The sequence below is a fragment of the Odocoileus virginianus genome, chromosome 6, assembly GCF_023699985.2.
Source record: "Odocoileus virginianus isolate 20LAN1187 ecotype Illinois chromosome 6, Ovbor_1.2, whole genome shotgun sequence".
In the NCBI taxonomy this organism is placed as follows: domain Eukaryota; kingdom Metazoa; phylum Chordata; class Mammalia; order Artiodactyla; family Cervidae; genus Odocoileus; species Odocoileus virginianus.
Window position 1 is genome coordinate 5,878,226 of NC_069679.1, and position 18,268 is coordinate 5,896,493.

Genomic DNA, 18,268 nt, shown 5'->3' on the forward strand with positions numbered 1-18,268 from the left:
AACCACAAAAACCTCTGATTCACTAATTTACAACCTATTCCATGTGAAAACTACCATTATTTTAGTTCAACACACTGTTCTTAGAGAAAGAAATGTTTCTGCTTTAAAGAAAAGTCACAAACCAATGTGAAAAACAACATCCCTGATAAACAGTTATAGTCAAAATGGTTAGCTGTCATGGAAGCTATTTTTTTTTTAATTCCTAAGAGAAATATCACATTTTGCTTCATTTAGCCCAAATATGCCATTCAATAATATTCAATGTAAAAATAATAAGTGAGAACCTAAAAGGCAAACAATTGTACCCAAACTATGATCTTGTTCTTATGATACTTTCGACCATTTACATTTTGTGTAAGGACAAAATATTGAAGGAAAAAAACTTAACCTTTGATTTTCCCTAAATTGAATCATGCTATTCAGAAACAAAAATTGGACTTTTTACCTTTATTTAATCTTTATGTTAGTTCTGTTACTAAATATTAGAACTACAAATTCAATTTAAAGATTTAAACAAAAGCTTTCAGGAAATATATATTACTTCTTTTATGTGAACAATTCTCTCCCAAAATGTGAGAACCATGTAACTAGCAAGTTTACAGAAGGGAAAGGTGGTTAAACAGGGAGAAGGAAGTTAAAAAAAAAAATCTTGGAACTTTCCTGGCGGTCTAGTAGTTAAAGAGTCCGTGCTTCCAATGCAGGGGGTGTGCGTTTGATCCAAGGTAGGGGAACTAAGATCCTACATGCTACACCACACTGGGTAGCCAAAAAGAAAACCTGAATTGTATTAATAACATCTAATATCCCTGGTCTCAGATATTGAGAATTAAATGAAATTTCAGGGTCATACATGGAAAAACATAAAAATGTTTTAATTCTTGTTTTTATATTATGGCTTATTGGTCTTTTAAAATTATTTTTTATTATTACTTTAACATATATCACAATTCCTTTTGATTCATATCTACTTCAAATATAAGATCCCAATTGAATTTCTGCCCCTAAATAAATGCAATACTAAAAACATACACAAAATCATTAATAATAACAACACTTAATCCTACCTGAAAAAGATCCAAAAGAGGCTTCCAAGACAGCATTAAGACTGCTGCTCTGTTGATGGTTTTGGGAATTTCAGAATAAAACAGTGTATTTTCTCTGTTCTCACCAGACATAGCTATAAAAGAAAACAATCACGTTTTGTTACTTTAAAAATTGGCAATGTTTCCTACAATCACAGTAGTAAGTACACAATGCCTTTTACCTACTGCAGGATGCTGTACTCTGTGGGACCTATAACGCCCGCATATTAACAAGGCAGAGATGCGCATGCCATACGCCATGGCAATTTTCTTCAATAAAACCCAGGCTCCCAGAAAATATTCAAATTTTAGTCCTTCTCAAAGCAAACATAAAAAGTGTATAAGATGTTGTAAGGGTAAGTGTCATTTTTAGCTTTTTTTAAATTGTTAAGTGTCTTACAAATTGGCAACAGACTTACTAGATTTCAAATGGGGGTGCTTTGTGACAACTTCAAATGATTAAGCTTCTTTTTCTGAATCATTTACAGTATTCATTTAGAGATATACTTAGGTCTAACTGAACTTGAGTTTTTCTTCATTATAAATATTCTATCACTATAATCACTAGTAAGTTTCAAATGAAAGGACATTCACAGTAAAAAAACACAGAACCTGATATCTGATCTGCTACAAGTCTCTATCCTTTATTCAGGAACTGTGAAAGAAACAGGTCTACACTGAGCAGAAGACGGGTGAAATCATATGCTAACTGAACGGGAAGACCACAGCAGTGCGGAATAAACTACATAACAGAGAGAAGTAATGCTAACTGAACGGGAAGACCACAGCAGTGTGGAATAAACTACATAACAGAGAGAAGTAACAGAAACACAACATGGTTATGAAGAGGTGAACCAAAGAAAACTCATAGTAAAATAAAGTCCTTCTACTCTACCAGAAAGGTATCACTTCCAAAAAAAAGCTAGGGGAGAGTGAAAGAGAAAGTAAATAACACAGGAAGAACAAAAACTCTGTCTAGCGGAATAAATCTTCAGCCTGCGTTTCTGATAACCGCAGAGAAGGTAGTCTGTGGAAGGACATGCTAACTTCCATGCTAACCCTCGCAAGGACTGGGGATGAGTCCCCAAAGATCCACAGCTTCCTGTATCCCTTTATTATCCTAAATTTTACTTAAACCTTTCTTAGTCTGTCTTGCCTTTTGAAAAGTTAGTTATCAGCCAATACTTATTTCGGCATTTGTGGGAATGTTAGTCGCTCAGTTGTGTCTGACTCTTTTGTGACCCCATGGACTGTGGCCTGCTAGCCTCCTCTGACCATGGGACTCTCCAGGCAAGAATACTGGAGTGGGTTGCCACTTCCTTCTCCATGGGATCTTCCCAACCCAGCACTTAGTTTTGCCTTAAATCTACTTTGCACATTCCAGAGTTACTTTGTTACGTATTTCTTAAGACAATAGCCCCCTATTCATACTATTCATAATCTTACAAAATATGATCATATCCTCTTTAAGCCTTTCCCTTCTAACAGTTTTCAGTATGCAACTAGGATAAAGCTGGTTCTCATCTATCCTCCGGAGAAGGCAATGGCACCCACTCCTGTACTCTTGCCTGGAAAATCCCATGGATGGAGGAGCCTGGTGGGCTGCAGTCCATGGGGTGGCAAAGAGTCAGACACGACTGAGCGACTTAACTTTCACTTTTCACTTTCATGCCTTGGAGAAGGAAATGGCAACCCAATCCAGTATTCTTGCCTGGAGAATCCCAGGGACGGGAGAGCCTGGTGGGCTGCTGTCTAGGGGGTCGCACAGAGTCAGCCACGACTGAAGAGACCTAGCAGCAGCAGCGGCAGCAGCATCTGTCCTCAAATGAGAGTCATTTCCCACAATCCCTTCACGTTCCCCTCTTGAAACTGCTACTGTTTCATGTCTTCCAGGATTCAACCAAGACCAATAAAAGTTTCTAAAGTGCACACACTGCAGTTCTGTGTAATACAGAATGACCTTTTCCCATTGTTTCTTCCTTACTGACACAACAGTATTTACTGGTGTCTGAAGTATATTAATTTTTTTGAAACAAACTCATATGGAAAAAATTAATATTCAGGTAGATATAAAACACTTGAGCAAATAAAATGGCATACAACTTTCTTGAAAAGCTCATTATTTCAAAGAGGACTTCTCTGGTGGTCCAGTGGTTAAGAATCAGCCTGCCAGTGCAGAGGACACGGTTTCGATCCGTGGTCCAGAAAGATTCCATGTATCACAGGGCAACTAAACACGTGCATCGCACCGCGGAGCCCACAAGTGGCAGCTACTGACGCCTTGAGCACTCGTCTGTGCTCCGCACAAGAGGAGTCACTGCAATGAGAAGCCTGAGCACAGCAACCAAGAGGAATAACCCCCGCTCACTGCAACTAGAGGAAGCCCAGAAATCATGACCCAGCACAGCCAAAAATAAGTAGATTTTTAAAGACTGTCCATTTTCCTAACTTCATCCATAAATATAATGCAATCCTAACACAGTTTAAGTAGGATTGAGAGAAAGGAGCTTTAAGCTCATTTAAAGTTCTCACAGAAAAACAAGCAAACAAAAATACTCAGGACAAATATGAAAAGGAGTAATGAAAAGTACTGTTTGTTTGCTATCAAACAGTAAAACATCTAAAGTTACAGTGACAATAGTAAGAGCAGCAGAGTATTGGTGCCTGATTTGACAGATGGATCAACAGAGCAAAACAAAGTCCAAAGTACATAAAGATTTAAAAAAATACGATCTGGAGTTGAGACAGCCTTTCTAGATGTCTAGGTGGGATACAAAACTACATAAGAAGTAAAAATTTAACTACCAAAAAAAAAAACACCCCACAAATCTCTACAAAAGGGCAAAAGGCACCAAAGGCAAAAAACATTCAACTTCAGGGAAAAACATCACAATGGATTAATTCCCTCACTGTACAAAAAAATGCTTTAGGTTGACAAGAAAAGTACCCACAACCCAGTAAAAAATCGACAGTGATTACAAACAGATCAGTCACAGGAAAAAAACACAAATGCCCTTTAAATATGTGAAAGGATGCTCAACTTCACTCACAGGAGAAATACGAATTAAAACTACAATGAAACATGGAGATATAATGTACAGCACGATGCCTATAATTAATAATACCATATTGCATATTTGAAAGTTGCTAAGAGAATAAGTCGTAATAGTTCTTATCATAAGGAAAAAATTTTTTTTATTGACTGTATGTGACAGATGTTAATTCAACTTACTGTAATGGTCATTTCACAATGTATACAAATATTGAATCATTATGTTGTACACATGAAACTAATATTTCAATTATACTTCGATTAAAAAAATAAGAAATTAAAAAAATTACAGTGAGGGATTGCTGTTCATCAATTAGATTGGGAAAGATTAAAGTTTGCTCACTCACTATTGGTACAGGTAGAGAAATACATACTCTGAGACAATGCTGACAGGGATGTAAACTCCACAACCTCCATGGAGGGGTAATTTGGCAATATCAATAAGAATCAGAACCTGTACACCTTTTGTCCTAGTAATTCCACTCTGCAATTACTCCTAGTAAGTAAATTCACACATGTACAAAATGATCTACAGTGATATTTGCTGCCTCATTTTTTGTAATACCAATAGAAAGACCGAAATGTCCATTATTAGGGGTCTGAGTCGGGCTTCCCTGGTGACTCAGAGGTTAAAGCGCCTGCCCGCAATGCGGGAGACCTGGGTTCGATCCCTGGGTCGGGAAGACTCCCTGGAGAAGGAAATGGCAACCCACTCCAGTACTCTTGCCTGGAGAATCCCATGGACAGAGGAACCTGGTGGGCTACAGTCCATGGGGTAGCAAAGAGTCGGACACAACTGATTGACTTCACTTTCACTTTCAAAGTAAAATATGGCACAATTACATAATGGAATACTCTGAAATTGCTTTTAAAAAAATCTATAATTACTAATGTGGACTCATGCAAAGAATATCTCTTTAAGAAAAAAAAATGGTTTTGGAGGAGGGCAGGAGACCTATTTTTAAAAACTTAGTAAACAAAGGCACATCAGGAGGTCAATGCCCTCAGACTCACCTCAGCCCTTCCTTTCCCACCCACCTCTTAGCTGTGGGGGTTTACTTGGGGGGGGGGGGCTCTGTTCCTTCAGAGTTCTCATCACTCACATTCTTTTCTTTCTCACTCTACCAACCAACACCAACCAAACATCCATTCCCTCAGGCTGTGGCTTAGGGAAATAAAATAGCATAGCACGACTACATGAAGGAACTCCAAAATTTACGGGCTTGGGATCCCATTTCAACTACTGTACTAGGGGTGAAATCCCTTTTGGTAAGCACTTTTAATGGCAATTCATAAACATTTTTGTGAGACATTTGTTTACAGTTAAGAATTACAGACAGTATGGCTAAAATTTTTAAATACTATACAAAATATAAGGCCTTCTCCCCTAATTTTGCCCAAACTCTCTTCCAACCAAATTGCCTAATTTAGCAATTATGGATGAGCTTTTCTTATAATGCTTCTCCAATCAAAGCAAAGGCTGATTTTCTGCTTCCAATAAAGCTGCAGCATAAGTTTCTTGAGAAAGATATACATGTATTTCCTACTCAGATGACTTGGGCTTCCCTTGTGGCTCAGATGGTAAAGAATCTGCCTGCAATGCAGGAGACATGGGTTCGATCCCTGGGTTGGGAAAATCCCCTGGAAAACGGAATGGCTACCCACACCAGTATTCTTGGGCTTTAGCCCGTGGGATCACAAACAGCAGGCATGACTGAAAGACTTTCACTTTCACTCAGATGACTTACCTAAATATTTCAGCACCATCTCTCAATAAATGTATTCAATGACTGACAATGAATGAATGAAAGGGCTCTTGGGACTTAAGCTAATAATAGTACAAATAATAATTACCAGTTGGTGAATACCAGGTAGCATACTGTAATTTACAACTATTATTCCTTTTTTTTTAATGTATTTTTTGCAACTGTTATTTCTAATCCTAAAAAATAACACTGTAGTGCAGACAACTGCTTGGGAGACTGCATAACAAAAAATTTTATTTTCTTTTCCTTTTTAGTTTTCTTCTTCAGACTAGCCGTAGTAAAATTTGTTTTGGTTGTACAAGAACAGTATTGTGTTTATTAACATTTGTTTAAATTGGGGTTGGCCAAAAAGTTCATTCAGGTTTTTCCATATGAGCATACAAAAACCTGAACAAACTTTTTGGCCAACTCAACACTTAAGACACTCCTATGAGATAGGTATTAACCCTTGTCTGACAGATGAGGAAACTGAGACCCACAGGGTCAGTAAGTCAGCCATGGAGCTGATACCAGAGTCTGGGCTTCTGACGCCAAGGTCGCCTCTTTACCCACTGCCCTGCGTCTCTGTATGTGATGCCAAGGTCGCCTCCTTACCCACTGCCTGCGTCTCTGGATGTGACGCCAAGGTCGCCTCCTTACCCACTGCCTGCGTCTCTGGATGTGACGGATCAGTCATTTCTCTCAGTGCTGTGCTCCGCTTAGTCACTCAGTTGTGTCCGATTCTTTGCAACCCCGTGGACTGCAGCCCACCAGGCTCCTCTGTCCTTGGGGATTCTCCAGGCAAGAATACTGGAGTGGGTAGCCTACCCCTTCTCCAGGGGGATGTTTCCAACCCAGGTCTCCTGCATGGCAGGCAGATTCTTTAGCAGCTGGGCTATCAGCTGTGCCTAAGCAAGCTTGGTGCTGTCTTTACTACCTATTCCTTTTACCACAACATCTTAGTAAAGCATTTAAGGTGTATAAACAAAAAAGAAACAAAAAAAGTCAATCAGTGATACTATATACTTAATGTCGACAGATCTTAAATCTGGACTGAATGGGCTCAGGAAGAAGAGACCAAGACCAGCCTTGATTTTAAAAAATGAAAGCAGCAGCTGTTGAGAGTGGGAACAAACTACTGGTTTTATTATTTGTGTTCCTCTTCCACCATTCCTAAAGAATCTGACCATTCTGAAGGAAAGTTATTTTAAATTAGCTTTAGGAAGAAGTAATATCTGGCATCTTTACTTTGAAAGTAAGATCATGATCAACTGATGATTTATTATCAACAAATAAAAACAAAATTAATGGGACAAAAAATTAAAACTGCCAAAACTGAAGTTCTTCAAATTGTTTTTTTCTCTTCAGTGGAACCATCACTGATTCACTTGTTTATTCATCAAAATTTGAGTGCCAGTTGCGTCAAGCCTCTAATTTTCAATTAAGAAAGCATTTCCTTTCAGAAACTATGACTTTATACTCACCAAGGTAATAGATCCTGTCCGAATGAGGCCCATCTGGGTCATTCCTCTTCACAAACATAAAATCATGTGGTGCCTTAGCCATCATGTAGCCATGATATTTTCTGGTATCAGCAAGCAGCTTTTTAAGCTGACTCCAGGAATATCGCTCGACATAAAATGGCTCCAATTTAGGCCGATCCTGTGATTCAATATTCTCCTCACACTCTGCGGTTTCAAAGATCTCAACACCCAGCTGTTCTGTTTCCATCGCTGCTGCCATGTTGCATTTTCCTAAAATAAATAAATAAATAAGCCACATGAAGCTCACAGGTCTGTCCTCTCTTACTAGTTAATTAGAATGACAGCCTGATTAGGGTCCCCCTACCACCCCAAAAAGAGGGAAAAAATGCTTTTCAGTACAGTTGCAATGAAACTTAGTAAGAAAAGCAATAGCTCCCCTTTCTCTGTGTTCAGTTTGAAACTGAGATTTAAAAAAAAATTGAGGTCATGTCTATTTCACAGTGACTATAAATCTCTCTGGGAACTTTTATAAAAGGCTCTCCTTAGGTATCTCTTGCCAAAATTCCTTCTTCTTTCCCACACTGGAAGGAAACAGGCCATATGCAAATTGGCTGCTATGTTCCTTCAAAGAGCATGTCAATAGTGAAGCTAAATGTGCTAAGGGAGTTAAGTGTTTTTGCACTTTAAAAAAGTAATAGATTTGATAAATTGTGGACTTCTTCAGCTAACAGAAATAATCACAACCAATTAGAACACTAATAAAATTGTTGCAAAATAAGTACTTGTGATATCTTCCTGGAGCATTTACCCAAGATAATACCGTTTCCTTTTAAATGGGAACTCCAAACACCAAAAGACCTAACTGGTTGGTCCATTTTTCTTGTCTTTCGCTCTTGCCTAGATAGCACTATTTTACCATCCCTTGTGTAACTTTATACTCTTATTACAGATTACACAACTTTTACTCTCATAGTTAAATAAGAGAAGAAAGTGGCTTTAGTTGTAATTTATGCAGAAAACATTTAATATTTGTACTATCAATATTTTGACAGAAGTCTGAACCCAATTTACCAGTTCAACCCCAAAACAATATTAACACTTCATCTACTAATGATGTTTCTCTCATTTTACAGATCCAGAAGATTTTCTTCTCTATCCAGGTCAATATTTAGATGTAACAGGTGCAAAGTATCAGAGAAAATAACAAGAAGTGTTATTATAAGCCACTGTTAAGATATTCTGACATGCATTATTTATAACACTACCAAAAAGGAGCAACATAAAAATTTGGGGCAACCTGCTCTTTTTGAACTAATAAATGCCAAAAACATAAGGACCTGGGAGATAAACTACACTGCATTTGTGTAACCAATTCACATAATTATTAACCACTTCTACAACAAAAGTCAATACACAGCTGTAAATTTAACATCTTTTTTAAGGTTTAATTTCACAGGTTAACAGGAGTTCATGGTAAAAAACGACCAAACCACAGAGAAAAAGACTAGCAGGTGTAGGCTGTGAATTACTCCATCAATGGTGGGTGGTGAAATGAACAGAACTGGATGGCTAGGATACTGTGTCTTTTTTCAAGTTACAGTGAATTACACTGTCATTTTCAATATAACAGTAGCAAAAGCATTCAGAAAACCTATTTCGAGAGTTTTATAGGTACACAACTTGGAACATTATCACAACTGGGCATTTACCTCCGATGATTAAAATCCACACAGCTCAATAGAAAAGTCATTCAGCTCAGCTGATACTCAGCACACTGATGTTAAGCAGCAGTATATGACAGTAGTGGCTGTTTGCCCATCTAAAAGCTGGTGGAGGTCTGTTTTCTATCAAATATATAAATGGATCTAGTTTGATTCCTACGAGTGTGAGGGACAGGTTAAACAAGGAGATATACAAACCGGGCTCATTCTTGTTCTCTCCTTGTGTTAAATTTGGAACTTCATCTCCAAACCACTGCTTTAAACAACAGAGCATAGGGATGGAACAGGGAAGCTCACCGCCCAGCTTCTTGAGCTACTGACATCTCTTGTACGTAAAACTTACATTACCTTGCACTTAAGCATAACTATCAGATATTCCTAAATTGTACTAGATGCCCACACTCACCATTTCTTTCTCCTCTCTCCCTCACATACACACACATTCTACAGTTCAAATGACACTACTACTCTGTATTTTATGGTAACTGTATATTCTGCATTTCCTTGCATAGACCTGATTACATAATTTTAGTAATATATACAAATGTGTAACTCATTTCCATATTTCCATAATATCTTATGTATCCATTCTCAAAATATGTGAGCAGAGTTTTCTAATTTCAACAATTAGAAAATAGGTCAGTACACATTCTCAGTACTGTGCATTTATTTCACTGCCCCACCTACCTCTTCACTTGAGGCCCTTCCCTGGTGCCTACCTGATTGTATTTTCATCTGTTCAGATCTCTTCCACATTCAAAGAGATCTTTTTCAAGTGACTCAACTTCAAGCATAGATCCCTCTGCTCATCCTGTTCTCTTCTCACAGGAGTCTTTCCTTTTCTCACCATCCAATCCTGCTCACCAGGATAATGAAATAAGATATAAGCCTGTTGATCATTATTAAAACGGATCATATGTGCCCCCAAAATACTAAACCTAAAGTCTCAAATAGTACTTAGAACTGATATTCTTTTTGATATAATATACAATGCCCGGATTATTTTGTATCTGCATTTTCTGAAAATTATAAAATGATTTTACTTTAGAAATGTACAGCTGAATTTACTCCAAAGACTATCTACACAGTAGTTTAATCCTGACATCTGGATCCATATTAAAAGGTAAATTATAGAAATTCTTTTAAAAGTATAAAAGAAAAAAAAAGTATAAAAGGCATACAGATGTGAGATTACTCAGTGGCTATTACAAATTCTTAAAAATGATAGATAATGGATAATAAAATGTATTTCTCTGTGCCTGGTCCTGTTTTTCTTTTACATAATAATCAATTTGTATTATTTTACAGAATTCATATTTAGCAGATTGGAGACAGAACAGATTCAGTATAATAACCAGTAAGAACTATTAATACAACAACAGGCCACTTCTGTGGAAAGAGAACATGCTGTTAACATCAAGATTTTCACAAGATGAAGAATGTACTATCCATTTTCAGTGCACTCCATTTTCGCTTCTTTCCTTTCCATGTATACTCCGAAAATATTGATAACTGAATTAGGTAACTTCTCTGAAAAACGGATGTGGTAAGTTTGTTGAAATTCTGGCTTAGTAAAAGAAAAAAAGCAGAGTCTGTGATTACACCCGTTATTTGGTTATAGGTTTTAATCAGAGGCTTTCATAGCCCTGACAGGTGATGGAGAGACATGTGGGTCACTGGCAAATGGGAGGGGAAAAAGTGAAGTTGTGCTAACGCCAACAAGAGGACCAAGAGGTCAAGACACCTTCTCATGCACTAAGACTCTCATTCAGAGAAGAGCATGTCGGGTTAGAAGACAGGACTCTTGAATCTGGGCCCACTCAAATATCATTCCTTAACTTTTAACCCAGGCGCCAGTTTGTCCACTTAAACACCCCAAGCCTCACTGAAGCCCAGTTATTTCACTCGCCAGGATCCACAACTAGTTGAGAGGTTTATTATCACAAAGTGGGCAAAGACCTTGAGAGCTAGAATGAAGAAGAGCAGAAGTGTAGCAGAGAATATTAAGGGGACTTGGGAAGGTGCCAAGACTTAAGAAGAAAAATGTGTGAGCGGACAGGTTTGAAATAGGAAAGAAAAGAACCTATCCTGCCCTGGTGGGTGAAATAGAATGAGAGGGGGCCAGTGAACAAGGAGGAAGGGAATCGACCTAGAAATGGGGCAGTAGAAAGAACACCAGCTAGGAAACCAGAAAATCTCAGTCCGAATCCGGTCTGCCACAGTCGGACTTTAGGCAAATCCCTTTGCCTCTGAGGACTTCCGCTTCTCATCTGTAAGCCTGGACAACACCCGGCTCCCAACCCCAGCAAGGCTCAATTAAGATAACGGACGTGGAAGTCCGGCGGCCAGCACCCAGCGCTCAGGGGGCGCCCACTGAACGTTGGCTGACTCGGAATCTGAGAGCCTCGGCTTCCTGTTCCGGCAACTGGGGCTCTACCACCGGCTGTGGCCCGCGCACGGCGGCGCGCCGGGTAAACCGCAGAGCGAGCTAACCGGGAGAATGCGCCGGGCAGCTCCTCCGAGAGGCGGAGAGGCCCTAGTGGGCAGGGGCGCAGGCCTCGCGGGCGAAGGGGAAGGAGAGAGGGCGGATACTGCACCTTCCCCCCTCCCCGGCCCCGCCCGGACCGTCCTGACGCGCGCTAAGGAGCGGGCCTGCGCCGCTTCATGCCGCGCCGCCTCCACTCCAGACCCGGCTGCAGCGGCTTCCTTGGCGACGGCGCCCGCAGTAACCGAAGGGGTGAACACTGCACTTAAAGACGGCGGCGGCGGCGGCGGCTCCGGCACTTCCGGTTTCTTGCGCGCTGCCCTCCGACCGGGGAAGGCGCAACGGGGCCAAGAAGGGCACCGCTCTCTGTTAGATGGGGTTCGCTTCCGACAGTGCCGTCTAGTGGCCAGAGGAGCGAACGAGGGGCGGGAAAGAAACTGCGCGAGAGTGGGGGACAGAACAAATCCAGAAAGCGGCAGTAACTTGCTGGAAATTACAGAAAGAATTGTGGCACGTCTCATCCTTTTTTTTTTTTTTTTTTTTTGCTTTCGACAAATACATATTGAGTGCCTCTTATGTGCCGGGCGGAATTGTAGACGCTGAGATTGGAACAGGGACCAAGTCAGGCAAAAATCCCTGTCCCTTCATGGAGAAGGCATGGAGATGGAAGGGACCTCCGCCTGGGCACTTCTCGGTGTCTCATTGTATGGTGCAGAGAAACCTGAAAGGACGTCCCTGGTGGTTCGGATGGTAAAGAATCCGCCTGCAATGTGAGAGACCTGGGTTCGATCCCTGGGTTGGAAAGATTCCCCTGGAGAAGGAAATGGCAACCCACACCGGTATTCTTGCCTGGAGAATTCCGTGGACACAGGAGCCCCGTGGGCTACAGTCCATGGCATCTCAAAGAGTCGGACACGACTGAGCAACCGACACACAAAGAAATCTGAACTTGGAGTCAGAAAGCTCGGCTCTGGTACTAATTAATGACCTTCAGCGGGTTAGTCTCTTTGAGCCATGGTTTCTTGATCTGTGAAAGTGATATACTAACATCACTTAGTTACAATTAAGGAAAACCATGTGTGTTATACAAATACATAAAGATGAAGAAACTGGGGCTTAGGGCAGGGAAGTGAGTGATCTTGCTCTTAGCAGAACCGGAGGCAGGTCTCTTGGCGGGTAATTTATTTTCTATTCTGCACTACACATTGGCTGAGAGAAAGAGGAAAAAGGAGCCTTGGGAGATGACTGGGAAAGTGCTAGGTGTAGAATGCAACAGTGGACAAGTCGGGCCTTCCCTATATTCTATTATTGCAAGGAACCATTTGTCAGAGGTGTCATGAGGGTTTATTGTAATAGCCCTAATAAAAGATCCATTTGGGTGCCATGTTCCACTCCTCAGTATAATTATTCACCCTGAACTTAGATGTGAGTTCACTCAGTTTTTTTTTTCAGTTGTTCCCCTAAAAGTATAGCCATTTTTTCACTGGACTCCTCTATGAATTTTGTGCAAAAAATTAAAACAAACACAAAACACCTGAAAGGACTTTGAATGCACATGCTGACAAGATAAACAAAACATCTTCATTTCATTAGTGAAAAAGCTGACTTTAAACTAAAATTCAAATAACTAAGATATCATGGCATCCAGTCCCATCACTTCATGGTAGATAGATGGGGGAAAAATGCAAACAGTGAGAGACTTTATATTTTTGGGCTCCAAAATCACTTCGGACAGTGACTGCAGCCATGAAATTAAGAGATGCTTGCTCCTTGGAAGAAAAGCCATGGTGAACCTAGACAACGTATTTAAAAGCAGAGACATCACTTTGCTGACAAAGGTCCATATAGCCAAAGCTATGGTTTTTGCGGTAGTCATGGCATGTGAGAATTGGACCATAGAGAAGACTGAACGCCAAAGAATTGATGCTTTTGAAGTGTGGTCCTGGGGAAGACTCTATAGAGTTCCCTGGACAGCAAAGAGATCAAACCAGTCAATCCTAAAGGAAATCAACTCTGAATATTCATTGGAAGGACTGATGCTGAAGCTCCAGTCCTTTGGCCACCTGCTGTGAAGAGCCTACTCACTGGAAAAGACCCTGATGCTGGGGAAGACTGGGGGCAGGAGGAGAAGGGGACGACAGAGGATGAGACGGCTGGATGGCATCATCAACTCAGTGGACATGAGTTTGAGCAAGCTCCAGAAGATCGTGAAGGACAGGGAAGCTGCCTGCAGTCCGTGGGGTCGCGAAGAGTCAGACATGACTGAGCAACTGACAACAACAAAGATGTTGACTGAATCCCCACCACGTGCCTGCCACTGTTCCAAGCACTGGGGCTGTGATAGTGAACAAAGTAGGCAAAGTCCTGGACTTTGTGCAGTTTACATTCAAATAAGAGGACAGAGATCTCCTCAAAAGCAAACAAAAACTATATAATTTTATTGATTAAAAAAAAAAAAACAAGCTCCAATAGATAACCAACAAGGACCTACTGTGTAGCACAGGGAACCCTGCTTAATACTCTTTAATAACCTATACGGGAAAATGACTTGAAAAGGAGTAGAAACGTGTATGTGTATAACTTTGCTGTAGATCTGAAAGTAACACAGCATTGTTAATCAACTATATCAATATAAAGTAAAAAAAAAAAAAAAAAAAGAACTTAACAGTAAAGCTCAGAGAAAAGAAAAACACCAACCCCCTCAAAACAAACGCACTCCAGAGAGGTAAAAGGTTTTCTGAAGTCATGTGGCTAATGATGGACTGAACTAGATTTGAATTCAGATTTCTTGTTTTCAGTCTTATTTTCTCTTTCTGCGGCAGGGTTAAGGCTCCCCTGATGGCTCAGTGGGTACAGAATCTGCCTGCAATGCAGGAGACACAGGAGACAAGGGTTCAGTCCCTGGGTCAGGAAGACCCTTGGAGCAAGAAATAGCAACCCATTCCAGTATTCTTGCCTGGAAAATTCCATGGACAGACAAGCCTGGTGGGATGCAGTCCAAAGGGTTGCAAAGAGTTGGACAGGACTGAGTGACTAAGCATACATACACATGGCAGGCTTTAAGCCTCTAACCCTGAGAAAATTGTGGGCGAACATCTCCTTCATGAACCCTGGCCACCTTGTATGTAACCACAAAGGCCTCCCTCCCAGGTAAAAGGGTCAAACCGATACTTACCTGAGTTGTAGCAGGATGCTTTGTGACTTTTCTGAAACTGGAGAGGACCAGAAGCCTCTGAAGACCTTGTCCCCCTGCAGGTTTTGATGAGCTGGAGACTTTCTGCCCCATCCCCCCCAGCCCCCCAGAATAGAGCTGAGAATATAAAAACCTCTTAGCTGCAGCCTAGAACTGGCTCCTCAGCAGGCAGTTATCCCAGGACTTACATTGCGGTCACCTGGCCCCTTTTGTTTCAGGAGTGTCCTTTTTCATATGTGGGATAAGGATCCCTGGCAGCTGGCACCTTGATGCATTCTTCCCTTTGTGGTATATGAAGCAATAAACCGTCTGAGGCTAAACTGGCTCCTTGCTTTTTTTTTTTTTGACCATGCCACATGGCATGTGGGATCTTAGTTTCCCGGCCAGGAATTGAACCCACATACCCCTGCCTTGGAAGGGTGGACTCTCAACCATTGGACTGCCAGGGAAGTCCCTAAACTGGCTCCTTGTATATTTACTGGCTGAATCAGTCAGGTCTGGGCCTTGCCAAACCTGTGTGTGTGTGCTTGACAAAGCCTACTTAACTATATCATAGTAGGCCGAAAAAGGCAAGTTATCTAGCACACAGGGTCTGAATAAATAGCATGGTGGGGCTGATACAAATCCACCCTTGCTGATCGAAACAAATCAAAAAGCATCATAAAACAATCATATTCTGACACAATGGACAGCAGGCAGGTAAGTGTGAGTGAAATCTAGAGTGGTAAGGCCAAGTGAGAACCCTTCCCAGGGAACCCTGGCTGTGACTTAAAAAAAATTTTTTTTTTTAAATTTAAATTTGGCTACATCAGATATCAGTTGGTTAGGTATTAGCGGCAGCCTGGAGGATCTTTTTTTTTTTTTTCCCCCTTGTGACCTGTGGCCTTCTTTCTAGTTGTGGTTGAGGAGCACAGGGGTTCAGTAGCCCCTCTTGCCTCTTTTATAGGATCTTATTCCCAGAACAGGGATAGAACTTGTGTCCCCTGCATTGGAAAGTAGATTCTTAACCCCTGGGCCACTAGGGAAGTCTCTGGACTGCATCTTGAAATCCATGTCAATTTGAGGTAATCAAGTCCTCATACAAGTCTGGGCTTCCCAGGTGGCTGAGTGGGAAGAATCTGCCAGCAATGCAGGAGACAAGGGTTCGATTCCTGGAAGAACCCTAAAGTAGGTAATAAACTATTTCCCCGGAAGTAGGTTCTTCCCTGGGTCAGGAAGAACCCCTGAAATAGCCACCCACTCCAGTATTCTTGCCTGGAAAATTCCATGGACAGAGAAACCTGGGAGGCTGCAGTCCAGGAGGTCACAAAGAGTTGGACATGACTGAGAACACCTGCAGTTCTGACCTCATGTTCTAGAAAACCTGACCCCTTTTCACACTGGGCCTCTCAGAGAGCAACCTGTCTCCCAGTCCTTCTGCATCTACCAGTCCATGATCTTCAGGCAGTGGTACTTTTGCTCAGGTACTCATGGGTCAGAGCCTGGATTTCTGGAGTCAGGCAGTCCTGGGTTTCCATCCTGGATCCTCTCCTTACTAACAGATTGATATCAGGCTTCTCTTTTTATTTCTCTCATCTGTAAACATTCTCCTCCCTCTTATACTTGGAAATTTTTTAATAAAGTTTTATTAAAGTATAAAAGGAGATAGAGAAAGCTTCTGATATAGACATCAGGAGGTGGCAGAAAGAGTGCCCCGAAAATTTTTATTTAGTCTGCATATTACTCCAAATATTTTCTGTCTTGAATGTTCAACTGAGGTTAAAAGAGAAGAATCTGAAGCCTGTTTTCTAACCCCAAAGTTACAACTCCCAGAAAGCAATGGTTGCTTCATGCTAGCTCCCTCTATTGGGAAGGATCAAGGGTTAAAAAGGAAGAAAACAAAAACACAAGTTACTCCCTAGTATCTTACCACTATATAAAATTGTAATCAAAATTTTTGTATCTTTTATCATAAACATTTTCAATACTGCTAGTTTCTTATTATTTTACGGCTGTATAGTTTTTCTACTGAATTGTCATACCACAATTCATTTGGTCATTCTTAAGTCCCAATGTTTTTCTATGTAACACTGAAAACATCTTCATATATATATCTTTCTTCTTTGAAATTATTGTCTTAGTATAAAATCTCCACAAAGGGGAATTACAAAGCCAACCAGCATAAACATCTCCATTTTTCTTGCTACCTCTTGCAAAATTGCCTTTCAAAATGATGCCATGAATTCACATTGCCCTTAGCTACACTCAGCATGAGTGTGCCAATTTCACTAAAACTTTTCTAGCACCGGGCATTATCATCAACATGCACATTTTAAGCCTTTACTTTCTAAAACATTGTACTAGATGCTACAAGATACCAAAAGGAGACAATCTGTGTTGCAGGGAGGTTTGCAACCTAGTTCAGAGGTCCCCAGCCTCTGGACCATGGACTGGTACCTCCTGTCAGATCAGCAGCATTAGATTAGAAATAAAGTGCACAATAAATGTAAAGCGATTGAATCATCCCCAAACCATCTGCCCTGTCTGTAGAAAAACTGTCTTCCATGAAATCCGTCCCTGGTACCGAAAAGACTGGGGACCCCTGACCTAGTTGAGGAAACAGATCACAAGCATGTAATAGCAGTTGACTGTATCGTATCCGATGGGTTAGATTGCTTTTCCACTTCCTCTGTATTTTGTACCTTTTGGAGGCATAGTGCAAACCAAGCTGCCATAACAAAAAGGAGCCTTTTCAGTTAATTTTATTTTCATGTTTAATTTTTTGAATAAAAGGGTATATAGTAAAAATATTCTCCTCTGCTGGTCTTTCAGTCACTGTTTCCCTCCCCACAAGAAACTGAGGTTATTAGATTCTTGCATATACTTTCTATGTAATATTTTATTTTTTTATTTTATTTTTTTTACATCATGATTACTGTTTATTTTTTGTAAGATCTTACTTCTACTTAATAACTGTACCATTTTTGTATTTGCTTAGTTTTCTATGAAGTAATAGTTTTTTTTTTCATTTCTTTTTTTTTTTAATTAGTTGGAGGCTAATTACTTTACATCATTACAGTAGTTTTTGTTATACATTGAAATGAATTAGCCATGGATTTACATGTATTCCCCATCCCAGTCCCCCCTCCCACCTCCCTCTCCACCCGATCCCTCTGGGTCTTCCCAGTGCACCAGGCCCGAGCACTTGTCTCATGTACCCAACCTGGGCTGGTGATCTGTTTCACGCTAGATAATATAAATGTTTCAATGCTGTTCTCTTGAAACATCCCACCCTCGCCTTCTCCCAGAGTCCACAAGTCTGTTCTATACATCTGAGTCTCTTTTTCTGTTTTGCATATAGGGTTATCGTTACCATCTTTCTAAAGTCCATATATATGTGTTAGTATACTGTAATGGTCTTTATCTTTCTGGCTTACTTCGCTCTGTATAATGGGCTCCAGTTTCATCCATCTCATTAGAACTGATTCAAATGAATTCTTTTTAATGGCTGAGTAATATTCTATGGT

General features: G+C 40.6%; 1 protein-coding gene across 6 annotated transcripts in view; it reads right to left on the bottom strand.

Moving 5' to 3' along the window:
• The window catches only part of DPP8 (dipeptidyl peptidase 8), a 52,148-nt gene extending 40,262 nt beyond the window's left edge, over positions 1-11,886 (bottom strand). Inside the window, exons 1-4 of one of the 6 annotated variants that reach the window (XM_070468641.1) lie at positions 11,710-11,886; positions 9,804-9,940; positions 7,364-7,633; positions 1,065-1,177 (exon numbers count right to left, since the gene is read on the bottom strand). In XM_070468641.1, the coding sequence (XP_070324742.1) occupies positions 1,065-1,177; positions 7,364-7,633; positions 9,804-9,840 (420 nt within the window). In that variant the 5' untranslated portion in view covers positions 9,841-9,940; positions 11,710-11,886. The other 5 variants (XM_020870810.2, XM_020870813.2, XM_020870812.2 and 2 more) reach the window with 5 other exon arrangements.
• Between the last annotated feature and the right edge of the window lie 6,382 nt (positions 11,887-18,268).